At 45.1% G+C, this 17,563-nt stretch overlaps 2 protein-coding genes across 14 annotated transcripts in view; one reads left to right on the top strand and one right to left on the bottom strand.

The window, feature by feature from the left end:
- LOC119435899 (nicotinamidase-like) overlaps window positions 1-17,563 on the top strand; it is a 324,581-nt gene that overhangs the window by 228,120 nt on the left and 78,898 nt on the right. The window lies entirely within an intron of this gene.
- The window catches only part of LOC119435830 (uncharacterized), a 131,023-nt gene that overhangs the window by 58,367 nt on the left and 55,093 nt on the right, over window positions 1-17,563 (bottom strand). For 4 of the 12 annotated variants that reach the window (XM_049672859.1, XM_049672862.1, XM_049672847.1 and 1 more), the window contains exons 1-7: window positions 6,283-6,598; window positions 6,008-6,100; window positions 5,806-5,949; window positions 4,750-4,848; window positions 369-416; window positions 220-306; window positions 40-123 (exon numbers count right to left, since the gene is read on the bottom strand). In XM_049672859.1, coding sequence (XP_049528816.1) covers window positions 40-123; window positions 220-306; window positions 369-416; window positions 4,750-4,848; window positions 5,806-5,949; window positions 6,008-6,100; window positions 6,283-6,288 — 561 coding nt within the window. In that variant the 5' untranslated portion in view covers window positions 6,289-6,598. Of the gene's footprint in view, window positions 1-39; window positions 124-219; window positions 307-368; window positions 417-4,749; window positions 4,849-5,805; window positions 5,950-6,007; window positions 6,101-6,282; window positions 6,599-17,563 lie in introns of those variants that run through there. The other 8 variants (XM_037702565.2, XM_037702559.2, XM_049672854.1 and 5 more) reach the window with 4 other exon arrangements.

The following is a 17,563-nucleotide window of genomic DNA, read 5'->3' on the forward strand; positions in this document are numbered from 1 at the left end:
AGGTTTGACCAACAGTCAGGAGTTGTGCTGCATGCATACCATTGATGGCTCGACTCCAAGTATCAAGCTTATGATTTCTTCGTGGCCGGACTCCAGAGCAAGTTCCTTAAGATTGCAGCCATTCTGGAAGAAAATTGTGGGAAGATATCTGAGCAAACAACCACATTTACAAAGCTAGTGTACAGACTGAAAAATCCAGCTTTTTTCACTTGCACTCACCGTAAAGGCATCAGTGCGGCACCACATGTTAACTAATCTACGTACGTCTGTTATACAATGCTGTTGAATAGCATTGCATAGTCCAGGCTACAAGAAATATACAAATAAGATTACACTGTACACACTTCTGTCCATCTATATTTTCTTACCTTAAACTTGTCAAGCACCTCTTGCAATAAAGCGGGCATCATGTCATCCTAGAAACAAATATAACATAGGTCGTTATTTTCTTGGTCAGAACATTGTACGTACTTCTTGTTTTGTTTTAAATGCATATGTTCCAGTGTCGCCAACCACTTTTTTAAAAAGACCCTATGCGCCCTTCATCTTGGCCCTACGCACTAATTTGTTGTAATACAACATAATTTGAAACAGGAGCATTAATAATAAATAACAGGCTGTCGAAAAAAATGGCTGCAATTGTTAAATAACTAAAAATGCATCATTTTCTAATAACGGAGTTTCCTTCAACTTACATCACATGTACATTTATCACTCAATGTTGTATGGCTAAAATTCATGAATTTCAGAACCTGCATTAGGTTTTGCTTTCACCTGCAAGGAAGCTATCTGAAAAGCTCCATTATCTTCCAAGGCAACATTGCGCCAATTGTAGTGGTAGAAATATGCACAATTACTTTTTGAGTATGGCAAAAAAGCAGGTTTATTACCGCAAGCAAAATGCAAAAAAGTTACTAATAGCAGTTTTCTTTTTTTTCTTTTTTTCTTTTGAAAAAATATACTGTCTTGCATGGTCATGATGAACAGACAATGAAAACAGAAATAACTCATTCCTAAAACTCAGGCAAATGTCTCTGCTCATCATATTTCCTCTTTTATTTATTTATTTGATTATACCCTTAGAGTCCAAAGGCATTAGAGAGGGGTGTGGGTTCAGCAGGATAAATTTAGAGACAGAATACAATGAGTAAAAAGTAACGTTCTAATTATACAAGTTTAGCTGGTGGTAAATAGAAAAAAATAGCAAATAGGAGTGTGTAGCAGGTAAGCAGCTTTCTAGTTATACAGTATTATACAGTATTAGCTAATATACTGCAAAGAATGAAAAGGAATGTGGCGTGTCAGTAGCAAATTTTGATTACACAATGCTAATTAATGTTGCATGAAAATTACGATTTTGACAGAGATTAATATGGTGTTGTTTCTATTATACGATCAACACTCATATTGACACAGTTCCAGCCAGTCCTAATGAAAGCTGATTCAGGCTTGCAGCTAAAGTTTATTGTATTTTTTTACATCCCTCATGCTTTAGAGGGTTCTTTCAGTTGAAGCGTTAGAGGTGCGATAAAGATAATACACGAGTAGGGCTGAACGTGGAGATATTTTTCAACTTTACCATGCCATTATTGTCTTTATCACTCCAATTCTTGCGCAGAATGATGATATTTACTGGCTTTCCTCGTTGCTGGTAAATTAAGAAGCAAATTTTTTCATTCTTGTTCATCCTCCCTGGATTAGGCAGCAAGTGAGCTTTATATTTGAGAAGTATTGGCAGCTGCATTCTGGCCTCTAAATTAACAGCAAGAGTTAGTAGACTTCATAAAGAATGGACCAGAGGACGGCATTCATTTCTTAACCTCGATGGCAGCTGTCTCATAAACCAATGGGTAGTGAACACAGAGGTCATGCCCTTCAGCTTCTTTGCCAGCTTAATATGCGTGTCTATACAGCACTTGCAGTCTTCTCCCAGAGATAAACATCTTCCAATAGATGTAAAACTTGTGTGTCTAGAAAATCGGCATCCTTCATGGTTGGACAGAGTTATAAACGAGGATAATCTTCCCCTACTATCCTGCAAATTTCCAAGTAGCTCAACCAAAAAATATATGCAAATTAGTTTTAGGCAGGTTGCATCCTTAGTTTCAGTGGATACAATTCCCGAGATTTTGTGCATTTCCGGAGGCTTCCTAGTGTTTACTTTTGGTGTCATTAAAGATGCCACGCTAGGGGGAAAAACCCTACATTTAAACGAAAACTTGATGGACAGCCCTATGGCCTTACCAAGAAGTGCAAATGCCAAAAGAACCCCACATGTAAACTAATTACTCTACGGTTGGCAACAGTAGAGTGACATTTGCATGTGCTTACATGAACACACATACAAACACACACAAGTGAAGAGAGTTAAGGAGGTAAATCCAGGAATTTTTATGGGCAATACAGATCAGAGAAAAAGTCTATGAGCACCCGCCGTGGTTGCTCAGTGGCTATGGTGTTGGGCTGCTGAGCACGAGGCCGCGGGTTCGAATCCCGGCCACGGCGACCACATTTCGATGGGGGCGAAATGTTAAAACACCCGTGTACTTAGATTTAGGTGCACGCTAAAGAACCCCAGGTGGTCCAAATTTCCAGAGTCCCCCACTACGGCATGCCTCATAATCAGATCAAACCCCATGATTTATTTTTAAAAAGTCTATGAGTAAGAAGCTGCAATTGACAGCCCATCACACACTGAACAGAGAAGATGATGGGAAAATGGTAATATATATACTACTGATACTGCCTAGCATTAAAAAATTTCCAAACAAAATGGAGTGCACTGTTTGTTTAGGGGAAACATTTAAGGGAGTCATACAGCCATGGAGGTGTTTATACTGATACCTTGGGTCGATGTATGAATGAATAAGCAGAAAGCCTATATTATGGCTGGGGCACACCATATCACTATAGTGCCACAACTGCAATACTCCTGAGAACTTGAGTAGTGTGTTCAAAGTCGAAGTCATATATGATCATAAAAACAGCAATGATGGCTATTTATCATTAAGCTGATGGCTCATATGTACTTGCAGAATGTCAAAGACATTTGGAAATTGAGGAAGCTGTGGTAGTTATTGGGCAATTATGTGCTCATTTTCTATTATCACCGTAGAAAGCTTATGGTGAAGACGATGTAGAAAAAGGCTGAATTTACATGAATCCTTGCCACAAAGCCTGGAAATGGAAGTTATAGCCTGCAACAGCATGTGCAAATAATACAGTGGGCTTGTAAACTCAAGTTTAGCAGTAATCCATCTGTAAACCTTTAACACCGTCAGTAAACAGTTTTATTTGCATACATTTACATGCCCTCATCTTTAAATGCTTTCCTTCATCTAACAGTCCTTTTAAAGCTTCTCTGTGGATGTCATACTCATTTTTTCTGACAATGGCATCACCAACAGCTATTTGAGTTCCATCTTCTAAGCTACACTGGTGAGTGCTTGGTAACATGATCAAGAGCGCCCCAGGGCTCCTTCCTGCTCCATTGAAGCCAGATGGGAAAGCAGGGTGCATGCGCCGCTCTTCCTCCCACACCTCTCTCCTAATATTTACAGCAAGCAACATTACAGTAGCTAGCAACGCATCGAACCTTCGCCGTTGGCTTGAGTTCGTCCGAAAACGATCTATGGGAGTGAGAAATGTTGTCAGAAATACTTGTTGCACGGTTTTTGCAGTTTGAATTCGCGGGAGTGTTTCTCTATTCAAATACACAGGACTTTGCCGGGACCAACAGAACAGTTAAAATTATCTGTCAAATCAAACTAAGAGATTTTGAATGATCAGGATTACACTGTATCATGAAAGACTATGAGCATGCACTTTGTCGAGCTGCGGACATGCCTAGGCCACGATTTTGTAGCAATGCCTTCTGCTTGATTCTATGCCACTCTTGTCACCCACCGTTCACAGCCAGCTGATCTCAATGATATAGTGAATATCAATATATAGTGAATATAGTGAATGATATAGTGAATATAGTCGAGTTGCAAACATGCCTAGGTTGCAATTTTGAAGCGACGCTTTCTGCTCGATTCTATGCCACTCTTATTATCATTCGCTGTCCACGGTCAGCTGATCCCATCACAGGCTGAGTGTCATTCCGACCACTGACGAAGCTCGAGAAGGAATAGTATTGAAAAAGAAGCGCTACAAATAACAACCCTAGACTTTTTTCAATCGTGAAGACATTGGGCTTTTCCACTGCGAAATCTCCTGCTTCATCTGACGGTCATACCTGTCCACCTAAGAATGCACAGCCTAACTTTAGTGAAGGCATTAGTGAAAATACAGGCGTAAAAAAGTGCACATTGACCATTGCCAGTATGTACTTACATACTTGTGAGTGTATTCAATCAGTTTTGGAAGATGAGGAACCTTATTGAACTGCCCAGCAGCCAGTGTCACATGTTCAAAGTGATAGGTGCATATGCACTCAATGGCCGGTATAACGTAAAACTATTATAATCTGATTTTATTCCAAATCGGCCATTAGCCCTCCGTGATATGTCACGGAGGGCTAATGCCCATATGGGTGGCTCTCATACCCATATGGGCAGACCTGGAGCTGTTTTGACCTATCACGGAGGGCAAGTGGCTGATTTGGAATAAAAACAGATTGTAACAGTTTTACGTTATACCTGCCAATGTCTGCCTCACCACCCTAATCTCTGCCACAAGTTTTTATTAAAAAGTCTACATGCATGTCTACATGCATGTCTGTGTGCAGAGTAATTAAATACTCACACATATGTCATCCGGTGGATTTGGAGAACACTGAAGTAATATCTTGAACAGGTGTGGGTCTGAATTCTGGATCGCATAGTGCATAGGAGTTCTGCCCATCTGAAGCACAATTACACATATATAATAGATGCTGGTAAATTTCCTCTCCTACAGATATCAAGTTATATATATATTATACATGAAAAGAAAAAAAGGATGCAAGTCTGCATATATAGAGAACTAAAACCTTGAAACATAATATAGAAATCGATTAAGCAGGAAGACAATATTATATATCTGTGGCTAAGAATTAATGTACCTTCATCTCACGAAGCACAGAAATGTAGAAGTATATGTGATGATTAATTTTGAGAGATAGAACATTCGTTTCAGCTCGTAAATCCCAAACACCTTTCATTTTCCTTATTATGAATCGACATGCTAACGTAAAGCTTACATGAAATGCAGTTAACTTCGCACATGTGTTCGCAACATAACGCAGCTAGCGTCACCGCACTGGGTGTCTACTTGAGCAGCGCCTATCCTCTACTTAGTAAAGGAGGCTAATGCATGGTTTGAGGTGCTACCATGTAGTGGCGCACGGACGGGGGGGGGGGGGGGGGGGGGGTCCGGGTGTTCTAAACCCCGCCTGAGGCCGATCGAGTTATCCTCTCTCCCCCCCCGTGCGTCGAGCCCCACCAGTCCAACGTGTACCGTCAGCCTTCAGTTCTCTATTCACTCATTACAATTCAAGAGGTGGCTTGAGGTCGAATTTTCCTGATTAACAAAAGCACTAGCTCTATCATTGTCTTGTATTTATTCATTCACTCTTAAATTCAAGGTGGGCCAACCGCGTGCTCGCTGGCTTTGCGTTGAATTCCACTGAAGCAGCGCTAGGGGGGAAAAAAGATGCAATTTTCGCCTGTGAGGGCGAAAATTGCCCCCCCCCCCCCCCCCCCCTGGCAGAGATCCTGGGTGCGCTACTGCTACCATGTGGGTCACATAAACTTATACACACAAAACCCAGCGTGCATACATCGCTCCTGCAAGGAGCAACTGGGTAACTTTACAGCTTACCGAATCGCGGAGGTCGGGGCGAAGCCCTTCATCGGAGAGCATATATATGATGTCGCGCCGACGTTTCTGCCTCAAAGAACTGTCTTCTAGTGATAATGTAGTGAAATTTTGCTTAGCCAGCAGATGAAGGTAGTTTTCGCCATCCTGAAAAGCAAGTGGGTAGCATGAATTAAATACTTGAAAAGCGAGCGCTTTCACTCACATTGTTGGTGATGGTAAATGGAGCATTGTCGTCTAGGAGTCGGCGAACAGATAATTCATCGCCTGTTGAAACCGCATCAAAAAGGGCCGATTTCTTGAGTATCAAGAAAGAGGGAAAATACTTCAGTGGTTTTTGCAAACCAAACGCAACAAAACACACTCTACAAATTTTGCATTCGGCTTTCCCGCACAACAGCTTGTGTGTGCAGAAAATCTTATCTTCGGATTCGATAGTAGCCGCGTAATATCAAACTACATCGAGTACACAAACGTCACCTGCATATCTTAAACACCGTGTTCTCCCTGGGCATCTGGATAAATTTTAGCCGGCGCATGCATTTGACCGTCATTCATGCTGCACAAACTAATTTCCAGCGCGCATACGCCGCCCGCGAGCAGCTGATCACCGTGAAGCACCCCTGAAACTCCGAAGGCTGAACGCGAACAAGCGTGAACCACAGGCTGCCAACCTCAGAAGTCAATTTTCCCTTAGATAGTACAAAGAAATTCCCTAGATTTTCCTAGATTTTTGTAATATCATTTTCGGTAAATGCGCCCCGGAGTCGTCACAAAACCAGTTAACGCCCCAAGAGAGAGAGAGAGAGAGAGAGAGATTGTGGTTGTGAAGAGGTAGCGGTACCTCTTCACAACCACTCTCTTGGGGCGTTGTGAACCCAACTGGTTTTGTGGCGACTCCGGGGCGCATTTACCGAGAATGCTATTACAAAAATCGAGGGAAATCTAGGGAATTTCTGACTGTGAAAGGGCCGACGTAAATTCGAGGAGAAAAATGCACAGCGCCGGTGTAGAGCTGGATGGATGGATGGATGGATGAGGCTGAACCCTTTAAATCGGGCGGTGGCATACGCCACCTAGCCATGGCTATTAACATAATTTGTACTTTGTGGTGGGTGAAATTTCACCCCTGCCTTAATTTTATCCACCAATCAGATAACCTCTGTTTGGTTATTTCTACCCGCTTAAAGTCTATTTTGCCTTCACTGTCCCTAAACCCCAATGCTTTGAAAAAATCAGCCCCGTTGCCTTGCACTGTAGGGTTAAGCCCCTTACAGAAAAGTACGAGGTGTTCAGCCGTTTCCTCTTCTTCTCCACACGCACAGCACAACGTGTCTATACCTTGGTACTTGACTCGGTACATCTTAGTCCGCAATACTCCCGTCCTGGCTTCAAACAACAAAGAGCTTCCCCTAGAGTTATCGTAGATATTTTCTTTGGCAATTTCTTGCTTGAAAGTTCGGTATGTGCCCAGTGCTGATTTCGTCTGCATCCCTGTTTTCCACAGACCCCTCTCTGTTTCCTTAACCTTTTTCTTAACCGCTGTTTCCTGGTTTGCACCCCTCCTGCAGTCCAAATATTTGATTGACAGTTTTCTGGTCAGCTTCCTCCATTTTGTATCAACATTCCTCATGTACAAATAACTGAAAACTCTCCTTGCCCACCGCTTTTCTGCCATCTCTCTCAATCGCTCCTCAAATTCTATCTTGCTGCTGGCTTCCCTGCCCTCGAATGACGTCCATCCCATGTCACCCTGTACCCCCTGATTTGGTGTATTTCCGTGTGCTCCCAGAGCCAGTCTACCTACCCCTCGCTGCTTAGCTTCCAACCTTGCTCGAACCTCTGATCTCATGCACAGGACCGCATTGCCGAAAGTCAAACTAGGGACCATCACCCCTTTCCAAATCCCTCTCACCACTTCGTACCTATTGTAATTCCACAGTGCCCTATTTTTCATCACAGCTGCATTTCTGCTACCTTTAGCCGTCACATATTTTTCATGTTCCGTTAGGTACTCAGCCCCATTGTTTATCCACACTCCAAGATATTTGTACTTATCCACCACCTCCAGCGTAACCTCCTGTATCCTATGCTCGCTGCCCTGATTATCATTAAAAGTCATGACTGCCGATTTTTCTTTACTAAACTTCAAACCTAAGCTATCTCCCTCTTTACCACAGATGTCCATTAATCTCTGCAAGTCTTCCTTGCTGTCAGCCATAAGTACAATGTCATCTGCATACATCAGTCCTGGTAATGACTGTTTAATCCATTCTCCCTGCTTGGAATAGGAAAGGTTGAAGCCAAGTTCGCTCCTCTCTAATTTTTTCTCTAATCCTTGTAAATACAGCATGAACAACAGAGGTGACAGAGGGCACCCCTGCCTAAGCCCCTGCTGTATCTCTATAGGCCCAGATACCTTGTTTTCCCATTTTATAAGCACCCTGTTACTTTTATAGATATCTTTTATAAGATTTCTTACTCCATCTTCCACCTCTAGAGTGCCCAGTATGTCCCACAAATCCTTTTGGATTACACTGTCATAGGCTCCCTTGATATCCAGAAAGGCAAGCCATAGGGGCCTGTGGCACCGGCTAGCATGTGCTGCCCCTAGCACCGGCTAGGGGCATAGGCACCGGCTAGCATGTGCTAGCCGGTGCGCCGTCTGGCGTTACGCGCGTAGTTTGAACAGTGCGCATAACTGAGCGGGGTGTCCGTTTGCTTCTGCAGCGTCTGCGCCGCGATGAACTCGTCCGTAGAGTTAATAATTGATGGCAAGAAATATTCCTTTGCGATGACGAAGTTACAACTTGACGAAATAATGGCCGGTAAGTCATTACCCGCTGAATGAAGGCGTATTAACATTGTCATGTTTGTATATGGTAATTAAACCATAAACGTAACGCCTGGGAGCGCTGGTGTCGCGGGACGTACGTCCCGCGACACCAGCGGGACGTACGATATCATTGATCTTCTCATTGATCAATGAGAAGATCAGAAGAAAGGGGAGCCAATGGTTGTCAGAAGTAAACAAAAAGGATAGAAAAGCAGCGAAGAAATTTTGGAAACATCTCAACTCCTTGAGTAATAAGACTAGCCTAGAGCAGAGGTTTATAGTTACAGCTCAAGGTGTTCGACTAGAGGGAGATGAGGCAATGGAACATATAAGAACAATGATGGCAGAAAAATTTAAAGAACGAAACATAGCATGTGCTCAATCAGGTGTGGATGGACTAGTCAGTGCAGTGGCTCCACTGGCACAAAGCGAGTGGGAAAGGGCAGAGAAGAGGGTTCCTAGTAGCACGTCGACAGGTCCTGATGGCATCCCAATTATGTTGATAAAGACATTGGACCCAAAATCTAAGAAAGCATTAAGAGAGGCAGTGAGCAAAATGATAATGGACGGTAAAGCCCCCGACGGGTGGAGACTGAGCAGGATGAGCATGATATATAAGGGAAAGGGGGACAAAGCCGACATAAACAACTACCGTCCCATAACAGTGACGTCAGTGGTTTACAGGGTGGTGATGCAGATTATAAAGGACAGACTGCAGGCATGGGTGGAGAGCGAGGAGGTGCTGGGGAACTACAAAATGGGTTCCGAAAACAAAGAAGGTTAGAAGATAATCTGTTCTCATTGACACAGTGTATTGAAATAGCAGAAAAGGAACACAGGCCCCTATGGCTTGCCTTTCTGGATATCAAGGGAGCCTATGACAGTGTAATCCAAAAGGATTTGTGGGACATACTGGGCACTCTAGAGGTGGAAGATGGAGTAAGAAATATTTTAAAAGATATCTATAAAAGTAACAATTAAGGTGCTTATAAAATGGGAAAACAAGGTATCTGGGCCTATAGAGATACAGCAGGGGCTTAGGCAGGGGTGCCCTCTGTCACCTCTGTTGTTCATGCTGTATTTACAAGGATTAGAGAAAAAATTAGAGAGGAGCGAACTTGGCTTCAACCTTTCCTATTTCAAGCAAGGAGAATGGATTAAACAGTCATTACCAGGACTGATGTATGCGGATGACATTGTACTTATGGCTGACAGCAAGGAAGACTTGCAGAGATCGATTAATGGACATCTGTGGTAAAGAGGGAGATAGCTTAGGTCTGAAGTTTAGTAAAGAAAAATCGGCAGTCATGACTTTTAATGATAATCAGGGCAGCGAACATAGGATACAGGAGGTTACGCTGGAGGTGGTAGATAAGTACAAATATCTTGGAGTGTGGATAAACAATGGGGCTGAGTACCTAACGGAACATGAAAAATATGTGACGGCTAAAGGTAGCAGAAATGCAGCTGTGATGAAAAATAGGGCACTGTGGAATTACAATAGGTACGAAGTGGTGAGAGGGATTTGGAAAGGGGTGATGGTCCCTAGTTTGACTTTCGGCAATGCGGTCCTGTGCATGAGATCAGAGGTTCGAGCAAGGTTGGAAGTTAAGCAGCGAGGGGTAGGTAGACTGGCTCTGGGAGCACACGGAAATACACCAAATCAGGGGGTACAGGGTGACATGGGATGGACGTCATTCGAGGGCAGGGAAGCCAGCAGCAAGATAGAATTTGAGGAGCGATTGAGAGAAATGGCAGAAAAGCGGTGGGCAAGGAGAGTTTTCAGTTATTTGTACATGAGGAATGTTGATACAAAATGGAGGAAGCTGACCAGAAAACTGACAATCAAATATTTGGACTGCAGTAGGGGTGCAAACCAGGAAACAGCGGTTAAGAAAAAGGTTAAGGAAACAGAGAGGGGTCTGTGGAAAACAGGGATGCAGACGAAATCAGCACTGGGAACATACCGAACTTTCAAGCAAGAAATTGCCAAAGAAAATATCTACGATAATTCTAGGGGAAGCTCTTTGTTGTTTGAAGTCAGGACGGGAGTATTGCGGACTAAGATGTACCGAGTCAAGTACCAAGGTATAGACACGTTGTGCTGTGCGTGTGGAGAAGAGGAGACAGCTGAACACCTCATACTTTTCTCTAAAGGGCTTAACCCTACAGTGCAAGGCAACGGGGCTGATTTTTTCAAAGCATTGGGGTTTAGGGACAGTGAAGGCAAAATAAACTTTAAGCGGGTAGAAATAACCAAACAGAGGTTATCTGTATCTGATTGGTGGATAAAATCAAGGCAGGGGTGAAATTTCACCCACCACAAAGTACAAAATATGTTAATAATCATGGCTAGGTGGCGTATGCCACCGCCCGGTTTAAAGGGTTCAGCCTCATCCATCCATCCATCCATCGTACGTGGGCGCGTAATCCTGCGGCTATTTTCATATTTCACACATTTTCTTTATAACGGGGAAAAATAAGTACGCGAGACACAGCACACTGAAAGCAACTAAATCGTGTGTTTTAAAACACAATTATTAGTTTTCTATCAAATTCGCGTCCTCAATTTAGTAATTAAAAAGTTCGTTAATTATAAAAAACGTTCGGCAGGTGTTACACTCTTAATTGTAACACAAGAAGGCGAAACCCTGCTTGCACATTTGGCAATACATGAAGTTAATTACAATAGGGGTTAGACTTATTTAAGACAGTATTGGTAATGCGGTCATTAAGCGGAAGAAATGGAGCTGGGCAGGCCATGTAATGCGTACGTAGGATGGATAACCGGTGGACCATTAGGGTTACAGAATGGATACCAAGAGAAGCTTGGGAAGCGCAGTCGAGGTCGACAGAAAACCAGATGGGGTGATGAAGTTAGGAAATTTGCGGACGCAAGTTGGAAGTCAGACAGCGCAAGACAGAGGTCGAAGGAAGAGGCCTTCGTCCTGCAGTGGACATAAAGTATAGGCTGATGATGATGATTGGTAATGCATTAAGGGTGTATGCACTTGACATCATCCGCGAGGAGCGCTACCGGCATGGAGGTAAAAGATACTAGGAGGGAGCGTCACGTGATTCCGCTAGCCTCGGCAAGCCAACCTTTTCCTTCCTCCATGGCTACCGGCATAGAGTTTCATATTACTATTTAGAAACTCTATGGCTACCGGTAACCGTCGTCCGCGGTTGCCACCATGTTGGCGGTCGCCGCGGCCTAGGTCTAGGCGCTGGCAGTAGAGCAACGGACGATTCAGCGGAAGGTTGCACTTCATGATGAAGTGCAAGAAGTGCGCTTGTGCGGCAGCGTCGACCCACTTGAGCTGAAAGACGCTGAACTTCAGCGCGATGTCGGGCTGCTGCTTCGCGTGGATTTCACCGACATCAAGGACTATATCTTGTGCACGTGGGAACAAATTTTGAGTCGTGCGAGCAACTAAAATCATACAAATCCATGGAAGGCCATAATTGCAGCAGCCGTTCGTCAAATTATTGTTGTCGTTGTCGGAAAGGTGATCAAGCTTCCGTCGTTTATTTTTGTTCACGTTTTTTTTTTTTTTTTTTTTGTGAAATAGCCGTGTGAATTGTGTGTGCATCCTGTTGTATCGTGCATGCTACTGAAAGGAGACATTACAGACATTACTCAGTCCCTGACCGTTTATTCCATCTTCATCTTCCACTTCAGGCCGGCTCCAATCACGCGTCATCTAATAGCGCTGCAGTCGGCAGCGATGCCCTCTTGAAAAAAAAATAAATACAAAACACGAAGAAAAAAAGAAAAAAAAGTTGGCGCAGTTTCACCCGAAAGGCGAAGCATCAATTGCGATAGCAACTTAGTAGAGAGCTATACGGAGTAAGGATAGTAGTTTTATCCGCTGTACAAACTTGGACATGCAGCAGCACCGGCAACACACAGCACTGTTGTCGACGCCGTCGGCGTTTTGCCCGCGTTCGCACAAAATGCGTGCGGCGTTGGTGACTGTTGCCGGAGCCTCTGATATAAATAGGCACTTGGTGCCGCAGCTAAACGTCGCCTCCCTTCCCTGCCCCCCCCCCCCCCCCCCCCGTGGCCTTTCGTGCGTCAGAAGAAGGCGCGTTTGCTCTACATATATGGTGATTGTAAAGGAGGAAAGAGACGCCTACTTCTGCAGCCCTTAAGGGAGCACGGCACAGAACGCGCGTTTGTTCTCCGCCGTGCGTTCACTCCCCGTGAAAGCGCGCGTCCCTCGCGCCCTTTCACTCGCACATACAGCGTTCGGCGGCGCGCGGCGACGATTTCATCTCCATTGACGTCATACGGAACCTCACGGCGACGGCGACGGCAACGGCGACGGCGACGCCGACGGCAGAAATCTGCTTTGGAGTGTCCATATAATTGCTATCGCAATAAAAACGGTTGTTTGTCCATCATTGCCTAACGTAGTCCTGCAGCTTCTTCGGCGTCTTCTTGTTACGGGCGCTTCTTCTCACGCGTGCTTCGCATTCCGGCAGATTAAATGAAGCTTGTTGCGTGTACTCTGCAGCAGGTGGTTCATGATTAAAGGGTGCATTCTCGTAGTTATCCGCGCTTGACGTGCCAGGTTGTGAAGGGTGATTTACAGCTGCAGTAGCGGAATAATCGGATGCCGGTGACTTGGAAGCATTCCAGACACGCCCATCTTCCAAGAGGTAAGAGGCGGGTCCACGCTTCTCAATTTTCTTGGGCGCAGAAAACTGTGGAGATAGCTTCCCATCAACTGCAGGTAATTTAACCCGCACGTAGTCACCAATGACGAAGTTGGGTTCCTTGGTAGCGCGCTTTTCATCGGTGTAACGCTTCGACTTGATTTGCTTGTTCTTGATGCGCTCTCGCAACTCCTGCAGTGCCTTTGAAGGGTCCGTGCTGAAACATTTGTCAGGCAGTCATGTCAAGTCTGGTTCGAGGTTGTCGTCCATGAAGAAGAACAGCGGGTGCAACACCAGTAGTCGCATGAGGCGTACAGCGATATGTTTACAGGTAATCATGCATCGCTGTTCTCATATCACGGCGTGTGATATGAGAACCACCTCTGGCCACTTGCTGTAATAGTCAATAACTGTAATGGCAGATGTACGTGCGGATTTGTCGCATGACTGCCAAGTTACACATGTGCGCACGAGTTCTTCAATGTGATTATCCATGCATGGCCACCAATATGACTCTCTAAGACGAGCTTTGGTGCGACTAATTCATGGGTGTGACTCATGGGCCAGATCCATAAGACGGCGTGTCAAAGTTGTAGGCGCGACAATCCTGTCACCCCGGCACAGAACGTCGCTAACAACAGAGAGTTCAGGTCGCACGTGAAAGTACGGTAGCAGCTCTTTTGACAAGGATTTCTTGTCAGGCCAAGAAGTAGTGATAAACTGCTTCACTTGAGAGATAACCTGATCGGCGGCACATGTGCTTCTTGTAGCTCTTGCATGGTAACTACTGGGGACAGAAGACAAATTCTTCTTCGGGTGCATCGCAGATAAAACTCTCTAGGGGCAGCCGGGAGAGTGCGTCAGCCACGACGTTTTCGCTACCCTTCCTGTACTCTATAATGTAGTTGTAGCACAGCAACCGTGATGACCAGCGCGCAATCCTTAACGGACGGTGACCTGTGCCTTTCGTTGAAAGGAGCGTAACCAAAGCAGTGTGGTCTGTCCGCAAAATGAAAGGTCGGCCCCACAGGTAAACGTGCCAGTGCTCGCAGGCCCAGACGCAGGCAAGGGCCTCGCGTTCACCGACCGAGTACTTTCGTTCATGCGGTTGCAGAGTACGTGAGGCGAACGCGACAGTTTGCAGTGATGTTCCGTTATCCTGCTGCAGTACAGCACCTAATCCATATCCTGAGGCATCAGTTGTAACGTACACAGGTAACTGAGGATCAAAAAGCTGAAGAACTTCGCAAGACGTTATCAGAGTTTTCAGCTGCTCCAAGCCGCTTTGTGCTGCTGCAGTCCAAGCGAAAGACGCATTTCCTCGAAGCAAAGCACGCATTGGCTCCACAACATGAGTAAGGCCCAACCGCATGCACGCGATATTCAAGCGACAGCGACGCGACAGGAACACCCTGTCGCGCTGTCGTGTCGCGGCGTGGAGCAACCACATGAACGCGACATCGCGAAAAAGAGTAGCGACGGATTTACATTGTTGTGCGAATAAATGTTATCTTGCGCGCGTAAAGAAATCTCAATTTTATCAAAGGTCAATGTTTTATCTAGACCTAGCTAAAATATGCTATCATCCCCAGTGAAAATCCGTCCCATCCATACCCAGTGGAACTCCGTCCCATGCGCCAGGATGGATGGATGGATGGATGGATGAGGCTGAACCCTTTAAATCGGGCGGTGGCATACGCCACCTAGCCATGGCTATTAACATAATTTGTACTTTGTGGTGGGTGAAATTTCACCCCTGCCTTAATTTTATCCACCAATCAGATAACGTCTGTTTGGTTATTTCTACCCGCTTAAAGTCTATTTTGCCTTCACTGTCCCTAAACCCCAATGCTTTGAAAAAATCAGCCCCGTTGCCTTGCACTGTAGGGTTAAGCCCCTTACAGAAAAGTATGAGGTGTTCAGCCGTTTCCTCTTCTTCTCCACACGCACAGCACAACGTGTCTATACCTTGGTACTTGACTCGGTACATCTTAGTCCGCAATACTCCCGTCCTGGCTTCAAACAACAAAGAGCTTCCCCTAGAATTATCGTAGATATTTTCTTTGGCAATTTCTTGCTTGAAAGTTCGGTATGTGCCCAGTGCTGATTTCGTCTGCATCCCTGTTTTCCACAGACCCCTCTCTGTTTCCTTAACCTTTTTCTTAACCGCTGTTTCCTGGTTTGCACCCCTCCTGCAGTCCAAATATTTGATTGACAGTTTTCTGGTCAGCTTCCTCCATTTTGTATCAACATTCCTCATGTACAAATAACTGAAAACTCTCCTTGCCCACCGCTTTTCTGCCATCTCTCTCAATCGCTCCTCAAATTCTATCTTGCTGCTGGCTTCCCTGCCCTCGAATGACGTCCATCCCATGTCATCCTGTACCCCCTGATTTGGTGTATTTCCGTGTGCTCCCAGAGCCAGTCTACCTACCCCTCGCTGCTTAACTTCCAACCTTGCTCGAACCTCTGATCTCATGCACAGGACCGCATTGCCGAAAGTCAAACTAGGGACCATCACCCCTTTCCAAATCCCTCTCACCACTTCGTACCTATTGTAATTCCACAGTGCCCTATTTTTCATCACAGCTGCATTTCTGCTACCTTTAGCCGTCACATATTTTTCATGTTCCGTTAGGTACTCAGCCCCATTGTTTATCCACACTCCAAGATATTTGTACTTATCCACCACCTCCAGCATAACCTCCTGTATCCTATGCTCGCTGTCCTGATTATCATTAAAAGTCATGACTGCCGATTTTTCTTTACTAAACTTCAAACCTAAGCTATCTCCCTCTTTACCACAGATGTCCATTAATCTCTGCAAGTCTTCCTTGCTGTCAGCCATAAGTACAATGTCATCTGCATACATCAGTCCTGGTAATGACTGTTTAATCCATTCTCCCTGCTTGAAATAGGAAAGGTTGAAGCCAAGTCCGCTCCTCTCTAATTTTTTCTCTAATCCTTGTAAATACAGCATGAACAACAGAGGTGACAGAGGGCACCCCTGCCTAAGCCCCTGCTGTATCTCTATAGGCCCAGATACCTTGTTTTCCCATTTTATAAGCACCCTGTTACTTACACATGGCGCCACGTCACCAGCGTAAGGTGCCGTGGCGCCATCTGTGGAGTAAAACTTAAAACACTTTCTCGGCTCTCGGTGGCGTCTCAGGCCTAACAGCGTCGAAACAAAACAACCGATCTCAATAATAACGACAAGAGAGCGCCGATACTTAGTCTTCAGCTAGCGATGAGGTGAAGCGATGACTGATTGTACTATTTATTTTTTGCTGTCACAGCAGAGAGCAAGTTGCAAGAGCGAATTCAGATCGAAGCGGGCAGACTGATTGCTGCCATGTTGTTGTGCAATCGCTGTCCCCAGCGGATGTCGTCGCGCTGACTTCCGGGCGACAAGCGATATTTTCTGGCTGGCCAGAAACCGGCGACACGACCAGCGACAGCGACGGATAGCCCTCCGCGACGGCAAAACCTGTCGCTCGTCGCTTGTCGCTGTCGCTCGAAAATCGCGTGCATGCGGTTGGGCCTTAAAGCGACGCCACCACCCGTGGTGGTGGCGTCGCTTTACTCATCAAAAAATGCCTTTCATATGTATGCCTTCCCGTTGTGACAGACGCCGAGGCCGTTTTCTGCCGGCTTCTTTGTGATGGCACCCCCATATTTATTGGTTGCATTTATCGAAGCCCATCTTCAGGTTACGAGTGCATCACCACAATTCAAGACTTCATGCAACATCACGTACGCAGCTCTCGTGTCCTGCTAATGGGAGACTTTAACATTCCGGACATTGACTGGACTACACTTAACCACACATCGGCTGCCGCGGACGCACTGATAGACCTAATGTTGAACTTTAACCTACATCAAATCGTATCATCTCCAACGCGCACACAAAACACAACTAAAAATATACTTGACTTGATACTTATTAGCCAACACTTTCCAATAGAACAGGTTCAAACTGATGTAGTAGAGGGCATATCTGACCATAGCATACCTATGTGCTTGCTGCCGCTCGGCTTTAGCTTTGCAGATCAACAGCGTAGATCAACTGTACCTGATTTTAAAAGGGCAGACGATAACAGTGTGCTAACCCATCTCGCAGATGAGTTTGAATTTTTTTCACACCTAGCTTCCGATGCAGCCACTGATACTAATCTACTTTGGCTCAGGTTCAAATCTACTGTTATTCACTGTATTACTAACTTCATACCAACGTAACTAAGGAAACCAACAGTGAACAAT

This window comes from Dermacentor silvarum, chromosome 1, assembly GCF_013339745.2.
Source record: "Dermacentor silvarum isolate Dsil-2018 chromosome 1, BIME_Dsil_1.4, whole genome shotgun sequence".
In the NCBI taxonomy this organism is placed as follows: domain Eukaryota; kingdom Metazoa; phylum Arthropoda; class Arachnida; order Ixodida; family Ixodidae; genus Dermacentor; species Dermacentor silvarum.